General features: G+C 43.1%; 1 protein-coding gene across 2 annotated transcripts in view; it reads right to left on the bottom strand.

Annotated features, from left to right (window-relative positions):
• The window catches only part of SLC9B2 (solute carrier family 9 member B2), an 84,069-nt gene that overhangs the window by 12,067 nt on the left and 54,995 nt on the right, over positions 1-17,007 (bottom strand). For both annotated transcript variants that reach the window (XM_056566371.1, XM_056566379.1), the window contains exons 5-10: positions 12,717-12,859; positions 12,294-12,421; positions 11,246-11,421; positions 9,598-9,704; positions 3,203-3,352; positions 1,533-1,641 (exon numbers count right to left, since the gene is read on the bottom strand). In XM_056566371.1, coding sequence (XP_056422346.1) covers positions 1,533-1,641; positions 3,203-3,352; positions 9,598-9,704; positions 11,246-11,421; positions 12,294-12,421; positions 12,717-12,859 — 813 coding nt within the window. The remainder of the gene's footprint in view (positions 1-1,532; positions 1,642-3,202; positions 3,353-9,597; positions 9,705-11,245; positions 11,422-12,293; positions 12,422-12,716; positions 12,860-17,007) is intronic.

Genomic DNA, 17,007 nt, shown 5'->3' with positions numbered 1-17,007 from the left:
GGACACAGTGAAGGACTTTGACAGGGTGAAGTGGAATTTACTCTGGGCTGTGATGAGAGCATTTAGATTGTGTGAGGAATTCAGTCAGTGACCAGGTTGTTATATATGGTCCAAGGGCCCATATTATGGTGAATGGTGAATTCACTGATGTATATGAACTATGTAGGGGTAGATGCCCTGGATGCTATAGATGCCCTCTGTCTCCACTGCTTTTCCCCCTATATATGAAGTTATTGGCTGCATGTATGAGGGAGAAATGTGGAGGTAGAGGTATTGGTTTAAGTGGGAAAAAAGAAAAAATTCTGGTTTACGCTGACAATGTTCTGTTATTTATTTAAAATCCGGTGGTTACAGTCTCTAAGGTGATTACAACAGTCAAAACACTTGGGAGGGAATTAGGCCTAAAATAAATTAAAGGGGTACTCCACTGCCCCAGCATTTGGAACATTTTGTTCCGAATGCTGGGTGCGGGCTGCGTGGGTCGTGATGTCATAGCCAGGCCCTTCATGACGGGGGAGTGGTTTGACATCACGAAGGGCCTGGCTGTGACGTCACGACCCCCGCAACCTGCACCTAGTGTTCGGAACAAAATGGTCCAAAACGCTGGGGCAGTGGAGTACCCCTTTAAGCTAAATTCGATGTCACCAGCTCTGGGATGTCGCCATGGAGGAGTGAAAGACGACTCCAGTAGCAACCTGTAAAGCTCTTATAAACTCCCTGCCCAAGAGGCTTAAGGCAGTGCTGGAAAATACTGGTGGCCACATAAAATATTGACACTTTGTGAACATTTCCACTTAGGTTATGTTCACACTGAGGAATTGAAGAGGATTCATTTCGGGCAGAAAAATGTTGAAATCAAAGAAGATATATCATGGGGAAAAAGAAACTTTCCTGCTTTGGATAGAGGATAAGCTTTCGATTGCAGGGGATCTTACCGCTGGGACCCTTCGTGATCTCCTGCACGGGGCCCCAGCTCTCCCCAGGAGCGCACGTCACGCCACCTGCGGGAAGTGTGGCTTCCAACCCCATCCATATTATTCTACGGGAGAGCCGTTCAGTTATATTCGGCTCTCTTATAGAGATATATTGAGGGTGTGTGTTGCGGCTCCCTCTAGGGGCAGGGGTCATGACGTGCCGTTCCTGGAGAGAGCCAGGGCCCCGTACAGGAGATTGCGTGGGGGGGGGCTTCTGCAGAGAGGGGATACGTTTTTCACAATGAGACTTATGCTTTAATGAGAACAGAACTCCATAACCTAAACAATAGCTGACAATAGCGCATGAAATCTTACCTTCAGTAAAATACCAGATCTGAAGCATAAATAGCTGTATATATACTTTGCTAACTAGGAATAGGGGAACTATCACAAGCACCGGTATACGGTATGTTTTAAGATGGACTTAATGATTAAAATATTTGCAGGACATTACATACAAGATTTCATTAAAATGTAAAAAGTTGTTTATTCATCAGAAGGGATATAATCTAACTGAAATCTTTCCATGTTTGTTATTCTGCTAAATGATATACTTACCTACAGTCTCTGGTTTTAATGAGGAAACAGATATTTCTGATCCTATCAAGCTGAACAGCAATGGCTGGAATATATCCCACCCAACTGTGATAATGTCTTCAACTACTTCCTGCAAGTGAAAAATGTACATGTTAGAATTGTCACAAAAACAACACACATGATATAACACAATGAATTTATAACCAAATCTCCGCCAAGAGAAAGAAATACACTGGGCACTCACGGTTAGACGCTTGTGTGGGTTTAATATTCAGAACGGTACATCAGTGCGGCAGACGCTCATGCAGGGATGTTTCACAGGCCTGTTTCACATCCCTGCATGAGCGTCTGCCGCACTGATGTACCGTTCTGAATATTAAACCCACACAAGCGTCTAACCGTGAGTGCCCAGTGTATTTCTTTCTCTTGGCGGAGATTTGGTTGGAAATGGACTGTATCTACATTGCACTGTGAGCACCACTGAATTGTTGTGTGAACGGAATTGCTACTAGTAGGAGCGGCGAAGGTCTATTTGGAGTGCTTGAGCCGGGCAGTGCCGGGTAGCTGTGCGTGGATTAAGTACAAAAGTGGTGGCTTCAGGTATTACAGTCACACCCACTGCCAGCAGGTATATACAACCAAGAATACAATCACACAGTTTACACAGATTATCAGTAGCAGAGGAATGGATTGTGTGAAAGATCTGTCACATTATATTTGCTGCCTTGGTAGAAATGCACCAGTACATTCTATGTGGAAATCTCAAAAATGCACTTTTAAAGAATTAAAGGGGTACTTCACTGGAAAACATTTTTTTTTTAAATCAACTGGTGCCAGAAAGTTAAACAGATTAGTAAATTACTTCTATTGAAAAATCTTAATCCTTCCAGTACTTATCAGCTGCTGTATACTACAAAGGAAGTTCTTTTCTTTTTTAATTTCCTTTCTGCCTGACCACAGTGCTCTCTGCTGACACCTCTGTTCATTTTAGGAACTGTCCAGAGCAGGAGCAAATCCCCATAGAAAACCTATCCTGCTCCAGACTGTTCCTAAAATGGACAGCGAGGTCAGCAGAGAGCAATGTGGTCAGACATAACGGAAATTCAAAAAGAAAAGAACTTCATGTGGAGCATATAGCAGCTGATAAGTACTGGAAGGATTAAGATTTTTAAATAGAAGTAATTTACATATCTGTTTAACTTTCTGGCACCAGTTGATTGAAAAAAATTTTTTTCCAGGGGAGTACCCCTTTAAGCTCTTTTCACACCACATAAATCTCTCAGCACATATGGCATATGAATCTAAAGACTCCTACTACCCAACAAAGGTCGCGGCTGGGACCCCCCCCCCCCCCCCCCCCGCAATCTCTGTCTTGGAAAACTCTTTGTTTACAGGACTGGAGACATGACGTCATGTCACGCCCTCTCCATTGCTGCACGGGATCATGGAGGATCCCAGACGCGGGCTTTGGCCCCTTTGGCCGGAATACCCCTTTAAAAAAATCCACCAGAGTACCCCTTTAAGGAGCAACAAGGAAATTGGAAAACTGGCAAGCATAGTTACCTCCTTTAAAAATTGTTCGTCTATAAAACTGCAAAGCTGCACAGGATTTATTCACAAAGTTTTCCTATTAATAGCCACTAGTCACTGTTTTGTACCATGATCACTGGGTAACATTACTGTGGGTTTACCTTTTCTCCTGACCATCCAATACCTGCCAGAAATGCCATCACCAATGTGCACAGTCCTCCAGAACCAGGAAATTCAAAGTAAAGACTACCAAACACTGCAAATAGGGACAGTGCCATAAGGAGGTAAGATCTTTTCCATTTCACTTTCTCCTGTAAGAATAAAAAAAAAACTGGTGAATTCCACCACACATTTGCATTACATTTCATTTACAATTTGTTGGTTTAACTCCCAGAATGATTGCTTTAAGAAAAAAAATGTTAATGCAGTTACCTGAATGTTCCTCTGTATACTAATAAAAATGCACAGTAAGCACATTGAGTTAAACACGTGTGTAGGGCTATAGAGGTGCTAACAACACGCCAACATTTAAACAGTATTTGTCGTGAGTAAAAATATGCAATCACTCACATTAATCAGGAAGATTCTTCCAGCTTTATTTTCCTTATTTCATATTGCACATGGACAGTCTCGCAGGACTTGGTAAGTTACATATAGCAGCAAGGAATAGCAGCGATATCTGTGCTTTCACCAGTCATGGCACAACGTTTCAAGGGCGGACCCCCTTATTCGGTGCGCATGATATGAATATTAATAAAAGGACCCCTTCTGAGGTAGAGCAGAGAGCATCTTTGCAAACTGTGTCCTACATATACAGGGTTGGCCATTTATATGGATACACCTTAATAAAATGGGAATGGTTGGTGATATTAACTTCCTGTTTGTGGCACATTAGTATATGTGAGGGGGAAAACTTTTCAAGATGTGTGGTGACCATGGCGGCCATTTTGAAGTTGGCCATTTTGAATCAAACTTTTGTTTTTTCAATAGGAAGAGGGTCATGTGACACATCAAACTTATTGGGAATTTCACAAGAAAAATAATGATGTTCTTGCTTTTAACGTAAATTTATTCTTTCATGAGTTATTTACACGTTTCTGACCACTTATAAAATGTGTTCAATGTCCTGCCCATTGTGTTGGACTGTCAATGCAACCCTCTCCTCCCACTCTTCGCACACTGATAGCAACACCGCAGGAGAAATGCTAGCACAGGCTTCCAGTATCCGTAGTTTCAGGTGCTGCACATCTCGTATCTTCACAGCATAGACAATTGCCTTCAGATGATCCCAAAGATAAAAGTCTAAGGGGGTCAGATCGGGAGACCTTGGGGGCCATTCAACTGGCCCACGATGACCAAACCACTTTCCAGGAAACTGTTCATCTAGGAATGCTCGGACCTGACACCCATAATGTGGTGGTGCACCATCTTGCTTACATGGCCTTATATGGGTGTCAGGTCTGAGCATTCCTAGTCAAGTGTCTACACCTGCACCCTGGTCCTTAAATATCAGCTCCTCCCTTGGTTCCCTGCCGGATCTTTGGTTGTCTATTGCCATAGTGAAAGTTCTGTGTCTCTGTTACAGGGTACCTGTTCCTTGCTACATTCCTACCCTGCACCTGTGTTACCTGCCCTAACCTACTGCCATCTTGCCACGTCCTGCCAGTCTCCTTCTGTGCCACTCCACCTCCCAGCTACCTATGTGGACAATTCGTGCCAGGGGTAGCGACCTGGGTGCTGCCTGCTGCAGCAAGACCATCCCACTTTGCAGCGGGCTCTGGTGAAAACCAGTGGCACCTTAGACTCTGGTCCCTGGCACGGCTCACATCATCATCCACACAGGCCCAGAGTACCCACCACCTGCCGTGACCATAACATATAGAAACCTGGCTGAAAGATCTGTTTGGCTTTGATGGTCTTACTCCTTAATATGCCGTTAAATGGCCCACCAGGTACCTTCGCGCCACTTGACTCCAAGACTCATGTTGGTGAAGTTATTGCACTATTGTGACAGAGATATTATCCCCCCTCCTGGCTAGGTAAAAGCAACTTGTCGCTCTGGATGGAAATCATTTTTTCTTCCCTGATTATTTATCTTAAGTGCAGAAAAAGAGGGCAACCTTTTTTGATGTGAAGAAGCGACTGTGTGCTATTATTATGCACTCTATTGATTACTTCTCACAATGCACTTTACACTGGTTCTAGATGTTAAATAACCCCCATGTGACATGAATCGCTGATTTCCTTTTGGTTGTTATGGAACCGGATGTTTAGTTCATATGTTGTTCTTTATATCCTCCTCCCTACAATGGTGCAGTTTTGCCATGTACTTTTTCCATCATAGCTACCTTTTCTGAGGCTTACTGGGCTTGACAAATTTTTGCATGAGGTGGTTTACACAGATTTATGGAGGCATCAAAATATAACGAGTAAACAGTTAAGACGTTATGCTGCTGTTCCTTTAAAACACAGCTTGTTTGCTGGGCTCTGTTATGCGCCTTGTTGCCTAATCTGGCTTACTTATTCATAGGGACAAGTCAGACCTTATGCCTTTGGATCCTCTCCTAGTCTCCCTCCTAAATACAGGAATTTCAGATACAAGTGGTTTCTACCTCAAAGTACTTGGGTTCATGGAGAACTGGGCGGACTTCGCTGTAGGTTACCGGCTCTACCGTAGGGACGGACTGCACCTCAATGGGGAGGGTGCAGCTGTGCTTGGGGAGAAAATGGCTAGAAGGGTGGAGGAGTGTTTAAACTAGGGACTGGGGGAGGGAACCTACAACACAGAGGGGGAAGATAGTGTAGATAGAGAGGGGGGACTTATTAAAGTACCTGGGGGTGGAGCGGAGGGAGGGGTTAGAATAGTTAATAGGGATAGGCTTCAAAGGAAGTAAAACCATATGCCATTAAATTGCATGTTGACTAATGCCAGAAGTCTGACCAATAAAACTGATGAACTGGAGTGGTTGATGTCTGAGGAGGATTATGACATAGTGGGTATAACAGAGACTTGGTTGGATGATACCTGTGACTGGGCGGTCAACATACAGGGTTATAGTCTATTCAGGAAGGATCGGACAAAACGGAAAGGGGGAGGAGTCTGTCTTTATGTAAAGTCCAGTCTGAAGGCAGCACTGCGGGAGGATATACGGGAGGGAAACGATATTGTGGAGTCATTATGGGTAGAAATATATGGAGATAAAAATAATAAATTCTGATAGGGGTTTACTATAAGCCACCAAACATAATGGAAGAGGCAGAAGATCAATTACTGAGGCAAATAAAAAAGGCAGCAAATCAGAATGAGGTGATAATAATGGGGGACTTTAATTATCCTGATATAAATTGGGAGACTGAGTCCTGTGAATCTCATAAAGGAAACAGGTTTCTGACTATAACTAAAGACAATTATCTGTCCCAAATGGTGCAGAGCCCGACCAGAAGGGGCGCCCTACTGGACTTAACATTAACCAACAGACCTGACAGAGTAACTAATGTGCAAGTTGAAGGACACCTAGTAAATAGTGATCATAATATAATACGTTATAACTTGTTCTTCAATAAGGGAATCTCTCGAGGGGCCACAAAAACAATGAACTTTAGGAAGGCAAAGTTTGACCAACTCAGAGAAGCCCTTAATAATATAAAATGGGATAATGTCCTAAAAACAAGAATACTGACACTAAATGGGAGACTTTTAAAAATATCTTAAACTCTCACTGTAAGATGTATATACCTTATGGGAATAAAAGGGTCAGAAATAAAAGAAAACCAATATGGATGAATAAAAATGTTAAGGGGGCAATAAATGACAAAAATAAAGCATTTAAACTACTAAAACAGGATGGCAGTGAAGAAGCATTAAAAAGCTATAGAGAAAAATGTAAATTATGAAAAAAACAGATAAAAGCCGCAAAAATAGAGACAGAAAGACTCATTGCCAAAGAGAGTAAAACTAACCCCCAAAATGTTCTTTAACTATATAAGTAGCAAAAAGGTCAAAAATGAAAGTGTAGGCCCTTTAAAAAATGATAAAGAAGAAATTATAAACGGGGATCAGGAAAAAGCAAATATATTAAACAAATTCTTCACCACTGTATTCCCCGAGGAACATGAAATGCCAGGTGAAATACAACGAGATAAGGCAAACTCCCCTTTACAAGTCACCTGTCTAACCCAGGAAGAAGTACAGTGCCGCCTACAAAAAATCAAAATAGACAAATCACCAGGTCCAGATGGCATTCACCCCCGTGTTCTAAAGGAATTAAGTAATGAAATAGACAGACCCCTATTTTTAATATTCAGGGACTCTATAGTGACAGGACTGGCGCATGGCCAATGTGGTGCCAATATTTAAAAAGGAGACAAAAGGTGACCCCGGAAATTATAGGCCTGTTAGTTTAACCTTGGTTGTATGTAAATTGTTTGAGGGTTTTCTAAGAGATGCTATTTTGGAATATCTTGATACAAATAAATGTATGACTCCATATCAGCATGGCTTTATGAGGGATCGGTCTTGTGAAACTAACATGATCAGCTTTTATGAGGAGGTGAGCTCCAGACTGGACCATGGGCAATTGCTGGATGTCGTATATCTGGATTTTTCCAAAGCATTTGATACGGTTCCACATAAATGGTTGGTGCATAAAATGAGAAGGATTGGGCTGGGGGAGAATGTGTGTAAGTGGGTAAGTAACTGGCTCAGTGATAGGAAACAGAGGGTGGTTATTAATGGTACTTATTCTGATTGGGTGACTGTAACTAGTGGGGTACCACAGGGGTCAGCATTAGGTCCTGTCCTATTTAATATATTCATTAATGACCTTGTAGAGGGGTTGAATAGTAAAGTAGCAATCTTTGCAGATGATACTAAACTCTGTAAAGCGGTAAACACAATAGAGGACAGTGCATTGTTACAAATGGATCTGGATAGGTTGGAGGCTTGGGCTGGGAAGTGGCAGATGAGGTTCAACACTGATAAATGTAAGGTAATGTACTTGGGGAGGAAAAATCCGGCCTGGGATTGTGTATTAAATGGGAGCACACTAGGGACGACTGACGTGGAAAAGGACTTGGGAGTTTTAGTTAACAGTAAATTTAGCTGTAGAGACCAGTGTTGGGCAGCTGCTGCCAAGGCAAATAAAATCATGGGGTGCATCAATAGGGGCACAGATGCCCACGACAAGGAAATAAGTCTACCGCTGTACAAATCACTAGTCAGACCACACATAGAATACTGTGTACAGTACTGGGCACCAGTGTACAAGAAAGATATAGTGGAGCTGGAGAGGGTTCAAAGACGGGTAACCAGGGTAATAGGGGAATGGGAGGACTACAGTACCCAGAAAGATTATCAGAATTAGGGTTATTCAGTTTAGAAAAAAGAAGGCTTAGGGGAGACCTAATAACTATGTATAAATATATCAGGGGACAGTACAGAGATCTTTCCCATGAGCTATTTATACCCAGGACTGTATCTATAACAAGGGGGCATCCTCTCCGTTTAGAGGAAAGAAGGTTTCTACACTAGCACAGACAGGGGTTCTTTACTGTAAGAGTAGTGAGACGTTGGAATTCTCTCCCGGAGGAGGTGGTCATGGGGAACTCTGTAAAAGAATTTAATGAGTAAGAACATTGCTGGTTATGTAAATTAGAATTATAGGGACAGAACGTTGATCCAGGGATTTATTCTGACTGCCATATTTGGAGTCGGGAAGGAATTTTTTACCTCTAGTATGAGTTTTTTTTTTGCCTTCCTCTGGATTAACTCAGTAGGGACTCATTAGGGATATAGGTTGAACGTGATGGACTCTGGTCTTTTTTCAACCTTATGAACTATGTTACAGTTCACCCCAGCCAGACCCATCCCCGGTAAGATTAGGCTGTTGTTTTATATATCCACTGTTGCTACAACATCCATACTCCATTGTTGACAATTAATTCACCTCCCTCTACCCATTATCTCCTTGAAAAGCTTGTATTCCTTTTCTGTATGGACTGGATAGAGTCTTCACTACTCAGGGAAAAGAGGATTAGAAGATTCCTACATACCTGGGCTAGATTCCTACCTCTTTTCTCTGCACATATCAGACATAAACTGAAGGAATGCTTAGGCTCACTAAGTGGTACCTAGGGCAATCGATAGGTGGTAGAGATTGATTCACTAAGCTCTGACTGACAGCAGTTACCCCTTATCTTCATTGTGTACTTTTGGATTCATGATCCTCCAGGTGTCCAACCCACTTGGGTTGGCCAGACATCTCTAGGATGGAGCCTACTGGTAGACTTTATGTTCAAACAAGACCTCCAGACGTGATACCAACTACTATATTGGTTTTTAAAGTATGGAGTAAAGCCAAGTCTGTGCTGGAGTTGGAGGGTAATACTACATTTATGCCTTGGTGGAGTAATGTGCGGGAGGAGCTAACACTTTCCCCTTTGAGTCCTCCTAGGGCACCAGCCTATTCCCATGGTCTTCTGTGTCCCCCAATGATACCTTCAAGAAAAATGCTGAAAAAAAAACTATGCCGATAAATAATGCTTTAAAGATTGTTACTTGATCTTTGCTTGGAAAGTAGTGAAGGAAAAATCCCAATAGAATTCCTGCTGCAATGCCAAAAACAACTTCCAACACCCCTCGGATGATGCTGTTAAAAGTGGAGCCTATAAAACAAAATCAGATTTGAGATGAGAGCTTTGTTACATGCTACATTATCCTGCTTGAAGTAGCCCTCAGAACATGGTTACACTGTGGTCAAAAAGTGATTGGCATGATGAGCAACAATACTGAGGTAGGCTGTCACGTTTTAACAATGCTCAATTGGTACTAAGGGGCCCAAAGTGAGACAAGAAAATGTCCCCTATATCATTATACCCCAGCCTGAATTATTGATACAACTCAGCAGGGATCCATACTTTCATGTTGTTTACGCCAAATTCTGACCCTGCCATCTGAATGTTTTTCAGTTATATTTCAGTTGCTCATACAAAAGAAGAAATGAACAAGGCACTCACCATTCATTGTCTTGCTTGTTGATTTATTCAGTCATTAGGGATTAGTTACACAGTTCAGAGGCTAAGAGACAGACCAGTGTATGAGGTGGTTCCCCCAAATCCATATACCGGTCTGTTTCTTACCGAATGCACTATGTAACTAATCCCTAATGGTGAGTGCCCTGTTCATTTCTTCTTTTTGCATGGATTACTATTGTGTTTGCAACTACTGAACAGTTAGCACCACTGGGTGTTGAGATTTATTACTACATGTCTGGACTGAAAGTGTGTTGAAGGCAAAAGCATACCACTCTAGCAGTGCTGAGCATTCCATTTTATCTGTTGGACTGTTATTTAAGTAACTGTCATCTTGAACCAGTCTGCCAATTCCCCTCTGACAAGTCATTTTCACCCATGCAACTCACTAATTATTTTCTCACTAAATATTTTCTCTTTTTCAGAACATTCTCTTTATACGCTAGAGATGGTTGTCCGTGGAAATCCCAGTTTCAGCAGGTCATCAGTTTCTGAAATACTCAGACCAGCCCGTCTGGCACCAACAACCATGCAAAGTTCAAAGACAACTAAAATCCCACTCAGACCAGCCCATCTGGCACCAACAACCATGCAAAGTTCAAAGACACCTCAAATCCCACTCAGACCAGCCCATCTGGAACCAACAACCATGCAAAGTTCAAAGACACCTCAAATCCCCTTTTTTCACCCGTTCTGATGCTGTTTGAACTTCAGCAAGTTGTCTTAACCATGTCTACCATTGTCACGTACGTTACATGTGCAGTTATCTAGTGCTTTGCCTATTTTCAGGTCCTTTTATGTTAGAACAGAATACTACTCCTGCATTTCGTATAACATCATTAATGAATGACTCTATATAGCTGCAGCAATGTACATGTACAATGATTGGTCAGTTTTTCCCCCACACAATTCTTGTTTGTCTCCACCTACCAGTGGTGTCACACAGCTCTTCTTCTCCATAGACAATAAAACATATAAACCCTCAACTGATCCCAAACAACCAACATTTTCTTATGCAATACAGATTCTTAGGGTATTGTGTTGCACTGTAGTTAAAAAAAAAACTTCAAATTTGAATATAGCTATGAACTACATTCATTCTATGTGATTCCTATAACATTTAAGTAGTTTTAAACTTAATATTGTGCAATATAGAAGTACAAGTAAATCTTTACCTGATGAGAAGGCCATGCCAAAACATGTGTTGAAACCAGTAATAGCAAGCACATCATCAAAACTTCCAGCCGCCATAAGCAATGTTGGTATCCCCTTATCTACCCCATATCCTTCTTTCTGCAGATGTAGCATAGAAGGTACGACAACAGCAGGGGATACAGCACCTAAAACAAAACTAGTCAGAGGCAAAATAAGGAACTGTATTATCCAAAGTTACTGCAATTGCATTTACATGGGAGGGAAAGTACAATAACTAAGAAAGCTTACATGCTTGACAGCAAAAAAATGTTGCTGTTTTTTTAAAACTATTTTATTTACCCTTATATCTAGTTTAGAGGAATTGTGAACAAGTCCCCACTGTATATTATCAGTGTACTCCATGTACTTATAAAAGGTTCAGTCATTTGCCCCATCAAATGGGTAAAGCAGAGGGACAGGATCTGATACACAGACTATGGGGGGAATTTATCAACAGGTTTAGAGCCTTTTTAGTGTAGAAATGTTGCAGAAATGTCTCTGCTGCACAAAAATTGTGTGACTTTTTCCTAAAGTGATATTGACTAAAGTGACTTTGGTACACACTTTTAGTTTTTCACTTTGCAACGGTTTTCTTTAAAAAAGACGCAAGTTTGTCACAAAGCTCTCAATTTGTCGTAAATCTACACCAGCTCAGACCTGGCTTCCAAAACTAGCTGTGAAGAGCCTTTAAAAAAAGTCACATGTGTTTGCGCAACAGGGTAAAAAGTGGCAGAAAAGTCACATAGAAGGAAATTATAAACAGTTCTGAAATTATTAATTGTATTTAGCTTACGTGCGACCCCGTGTGATAATGATAAATATGTTACGCAAAACCAAAGCACATATAAATGACTTCAAAGCACACTGGTGTACATACACAAAGACATGCAAACAGCCAGCTCTTTACTGGTGAAGCAAATTAGGTCTAGCAAACACTAAAAACTATTAGGGGGAAATAATTCAATTGATCCTGACAGATAAAAACATATAGACCAGGAAATAAATGTGCATTAAACAGAGAAGTGTTACCCTAACATAAATCCCCATGTCAGTGGCAGCCCCATCAGAAGGTAAGACATAAGAGCAGCTGTACAAGACTCAATGGCGCAGGGACCAAGGGAAAGCCGTAAACACACCGCCTTTAATTTTCTTAAAGCCTAGAAAAGATAATAAATTGTATTAAAAAGTGACAACTATTTGTTAAAAGCAAGTCATAGAAAATCATTCTGCTTCAGCCGTGACCTAATTCCTACAAGCACATTTCACGTGTATGTTAATCAGAACATTCTACATTCTATTCTTTTCTGTTTTTTAATATTCTGATAGAAAAATTCTGCAATTTCATCATTTACATGTTATGGCTGATCCGCATATATCAACAAAGCAATCTGCCCCTTTTTCCTAAATTCAGGTAAAGCCAATCTTTCTGGAATAATGCTAAAGATGTTTTACCTTTGGATCCAGCCCAAGCCCGGCACGTGTCAATATGATTGCCAATGCAATATTTCTCAATGCAGCAGACCACTGGTAAGTGATCTGTACTTTATCCGTGACATATGGAATATTTCGTATAAGGAAACCAGCAAGTAACATACCTATGGAGGAAAATGTAACATGTGTTATAACTTTTTAAAGTAAGAAGAAAAAAAGGCAATCTTAAGATCTAAGGTTCTTGTCTCTAACCAGCCCTGTTTTTCACAGTGACTTGTTTTGTGTTAAGACAAATACTAAGTGGGAAATGTGTAGCTGTCTCCCTTGTAATTTGTGGGTATGTCTATTTCAGCCTGCCTAGTCATGATTTCAACCTTGCTTACCACCATCCATCTGGATGGAAAATTTCTGGGTGGACATTCTGCAGACAGCGGGCACCCGCAGAACATACCGGCACTAGGACCACTCAGAAATGCATTGTCTCCATAGACGGCAAAGCATTTTTGAGCGGATGTTTCCACCACGCAAATTCTGCTGTGTGCACTGAGCAGCAAAGTTCCTTTTGCAAACAACATAACGTGTGAACGTAACCTTACGGTATTACTAAACATTAGATTAAATAAGTAAAAAAATTATTGATTTCAATTAAAACAATTGTTCTTTGGGTGACATTTAAAAGAGTACAGCAGTGTAAGAAAACATATGGGTGTCTGATCATGGGGGGAATCAACCGCTGGGACCCTGTGATCTCCTGCACGGCACCCAGCTTTCTTTGTGCACAAAGCAATTTCTGCTCCATGCAAGGAGACTGTCGACCCCCGCACGACCCCTCTATGTATCTCTAGGGAAGAGTCAGAGATACACGAACACCGTATGTATCTACGGCTCTCCTATTGAGATGTATGAAGAGGGCATGTTGGCCTCCGCTTCGTGTGGGAGTCAACACAGCTCCATGCATGGGAGATCCTGGGCATCCTGCAGGAGATTGCGAGGGATTCCAGCGGTCGGATAGGGGATAAGTTGTCCTACACTGCAGTACCCCTTTATCATTGGACTATTGTTTTAACTAAGCAATGGCAGACTGTCATTGTCTAAAAGCATCGGCCATGTTTGAAAATTTTGGTCACCAGTTAAGGAAAGGAATCCACAAACTGTTTGGGGGGCATTTACAAAGAGTGGTGTGAATTCTTAACTGTTTTAGAGCACAAAAATTGTGATGATAGTTGTGGACTTGCGCCAAATGTATCAAACGGCGCACCGACTTTGAAAAATTGATGCAACTTCTAAAAAAAAAATGCAGATTTTGTGCGAATGTGTGGCTTCTGTGTGAAAAGTCACATTTACCCTGACTCTTAACCGTCTTTTTCTGGAATCGTGCGACAATTCTGCAACACTCGCACTTAGTAATTCAGGGACCACTGCACAAAGGGGGAGATTTATCAAAACCTGGCCAGGGGAAAGTTGCTGAGTTGCCTAGCAACCAATCAGATCACTTCCTACATTTTTCAGAGGCCTTTTAAAAAAAATTAAAGAAGCAATCCGATTGGTTGCTCTAGTCCCAAAGTGCTCTAAATGGGTAAAAATCATGGAAATGTTTCTAAAGCAATTGTCGCACAAAAAGTTGAACGGACCCATTGTGCCGCATGTTGTGGGTCAAACGTAGAGAAAAAAAGCCATTTAAAAAGCTTTATAAATGTATTCATAAATCCCCCCTCCCCTCCTTTGTTCTTTACTCAGTGTCACACGCCATGTATCACCAGTGTGAAAGACTATAATGGCTGATATGGACTAAAACGTGTATGAAAACAATAAACGTGTCTCCTAAACAATGAACATTAGTATGGTGACCTTTAGCATGATGCCTGCAAAATAAGCCAACATCCACAATTCTTCAATATCTCTAGCAGCAACAAAGTACTGCCACTAAAGCCTTCATGCACCAAAGAAACATTAGTAGTAGTAGTTGCAGGTGACAAAAGCTGGTAGACACATCTTCACCAGGTAAAAGTGATGCAGAACTACAAAGCATGTCGGCAATATCACTTAGGACACAATGCACAATGCATTTTCATTGCCTGTATATAATAATGACCATAGTTAGAGAAGATGGATTCCAAAGACAATGGACTCCCCTTTACTTTTTCTATTTTTAATGATCATGATCGATAAATACAGGATAGCTTATAATAAGTCTCCCTAATGTTCACTAGATACTAGTGGTAAAGCATGAACAAATGGAGAATGTTGGATACTGGCAAAGAACTGGTGTGGACTTTAAAAATGTCTTATGATAAAAGAATATTGTTACGCCGAGCGCTCCGGGTCCCCGCTCCTCCCCGGAGCGCTCGCTACACTTCCCTCACTGCAGCGCCCCGGTCGGTTCCACGGACCCGGGGCGCTGCGTTACCACCTCCGGCCGGGATGCGATTCGCGATGCGGGTAGCGCCCGCTCGCGATGCGCACCCCGGCTCCCGTACCTTACTCGCTCCCCGTCAGTTCTGTCCCGGCGCGCGCGGCCCCGCTCCCTAGGGCGCGCGCGCGCCGGGTCTTTGCGATTTAAAGGGCCACTGCACCGCTGATTGGTGCAGTGGTTCCAATTAGTGTTTACACCTGTGCACTTCCCTATATCACCTCACTTCCCCTTCACTCCCTCGCCGGATCTTGTTGCCCTAGTGCCAGTGAAAGCGTTCCTTGTGTGTTCCTTGCCTGTGATTCCAGACCTTCTGCCGTTGCCCCTGACTACGATCCTTGCTGCCTGCCCCGACCTTCTGCTACGTCCGACCTTGCTTCTGTCTACTCCCTTGTACCGCGCCTATCTTCAGCAGCCAGAGAGGTTGAGCCGTTGCTAGGGGATACGACCTGGTCACTACCGCCGCAGCAAGACCATCCCGCTTTGCGGCGGGCTCTGGTGAAAACCAGTAGTGACTTAGAACCGATCCTCTAGCACGGTCCACGCCAATCCCTCTCTGGCACAGAGGATCCACTACCTGCCAGCCGGCATCGTGACAGTAGATCCGGCCATGGATCCCGCTGAAGTTCCTCTGCCAGTTGTCGCTGACCTCACCACGGTGGTCGCCCAGCAGTCACAACAGATTGCGCAACAAGGCCAACAGCTGTCTCAACTGACTGTTATGCTACAACAGTTACTACCACAGCTCCAGCAATCATCTCCTCCGCCAGCTCCTGTACCTCCTCCGCAGCGAGTGGCCGCTTCTGGAATACGACTATCCTTGCCGGATAAATTTGATGGGGACTCTAAGTTTTGCCGTGGCTTTCTTTCCCAATGTTCATTACACTTGGAGATGATGTCGGACCAGTTCCCCACTGAAAGGTCTAAGGTGGCTTTCGTAGTCAGCCTGCTGTCTGGAAAAGCCCTGGCTTGGGCCACACCGCTCTGGGACCGCAATGACCCCGTCACTGCCTCTGTACACTCCTTCTTCTCGGAAATTCGAAGTGTCTTTGAGGAACCTGCCCGAGCCTCTTCTGCTGAGACTGCCCTGTTGAACCTGGTCCAGGGTAATTCTTCCGTTGGCGAGTATGCCGTACAGTTCCGTACCCTTGCTTCAGAATTATCCTGGAATAATGAGGCACTCTGCGCGACCTTTAAAAAAGGCCTATCCAGCAACATTAAAGATGTTCTGGCCGCACGAGAAATCCCTGCTAACCTACATGAACTCATCCATCTTGCCACTCGCATTGACATGCGTTTTTCCGAACGGCGTCAGGAGCTCCGCCAGGATATGGACTCTGTTCGCACGAGGCGTTTCTTCTCCCCGGCTCCTCTCTCCTCTGGTCCCCTGCAATCTGTTCCTGTGCCTCCCGCCGTGGAGGCTATGCAGGTCGACCGGTCTCGCCTGACACCCCAAGAGAGGACACGACGCCGCATGGAGAATCTCTGCCTGTACTGTGCTAGTACCGAACACTTCCTGAAGGATTGTCCTATCCGTCCTCCCCGCCTGGAAAGACGTCCGCTGACTCCGCACAAAGGTGAGACAGTCCTTGATGTCTACTCTGCTTCTCCACGTCTTACTGTGCCTGTGCGGATGTCTGCCTCTGCCTTCTCCTTCTCTGCTGTGGCCTTCTTGGACTCTGGATCTGCAGGAAATTTCATCTTAGCCTCTCTCGTCAACAGGTTCAACATCCCGGTGACCAGTCTCGCCAGACCCCTCTACATCAATTGTGTAAACAATGAAAGATTGGACTGTACTATACGTTTCCGCACGGAGCCCCTTCTAATGTGCATCGGATCTCATCACGAGAGGATTGAACTGTTGGTCCTCCCCAATTGCACTTCTGAAATCCTTCTTGGACT

Source organism: Hyla sarda, chromosome 1 (assembly GCF_029499605.1).
Source record: "Hyla sarda isolate aHylSar1 chromosome 1, aHylSar1.hap1, whole genome shotgun sequence".
Classification (NCBI taxonomy): Eukaryota; Metazoa; Chordata; class Amphibia; order Anura; family Hylidae; genus Hyla; species Hyla sarda.
This window is presented reverse-complemented; position numbering and strand designations above follow the sequence as displayed.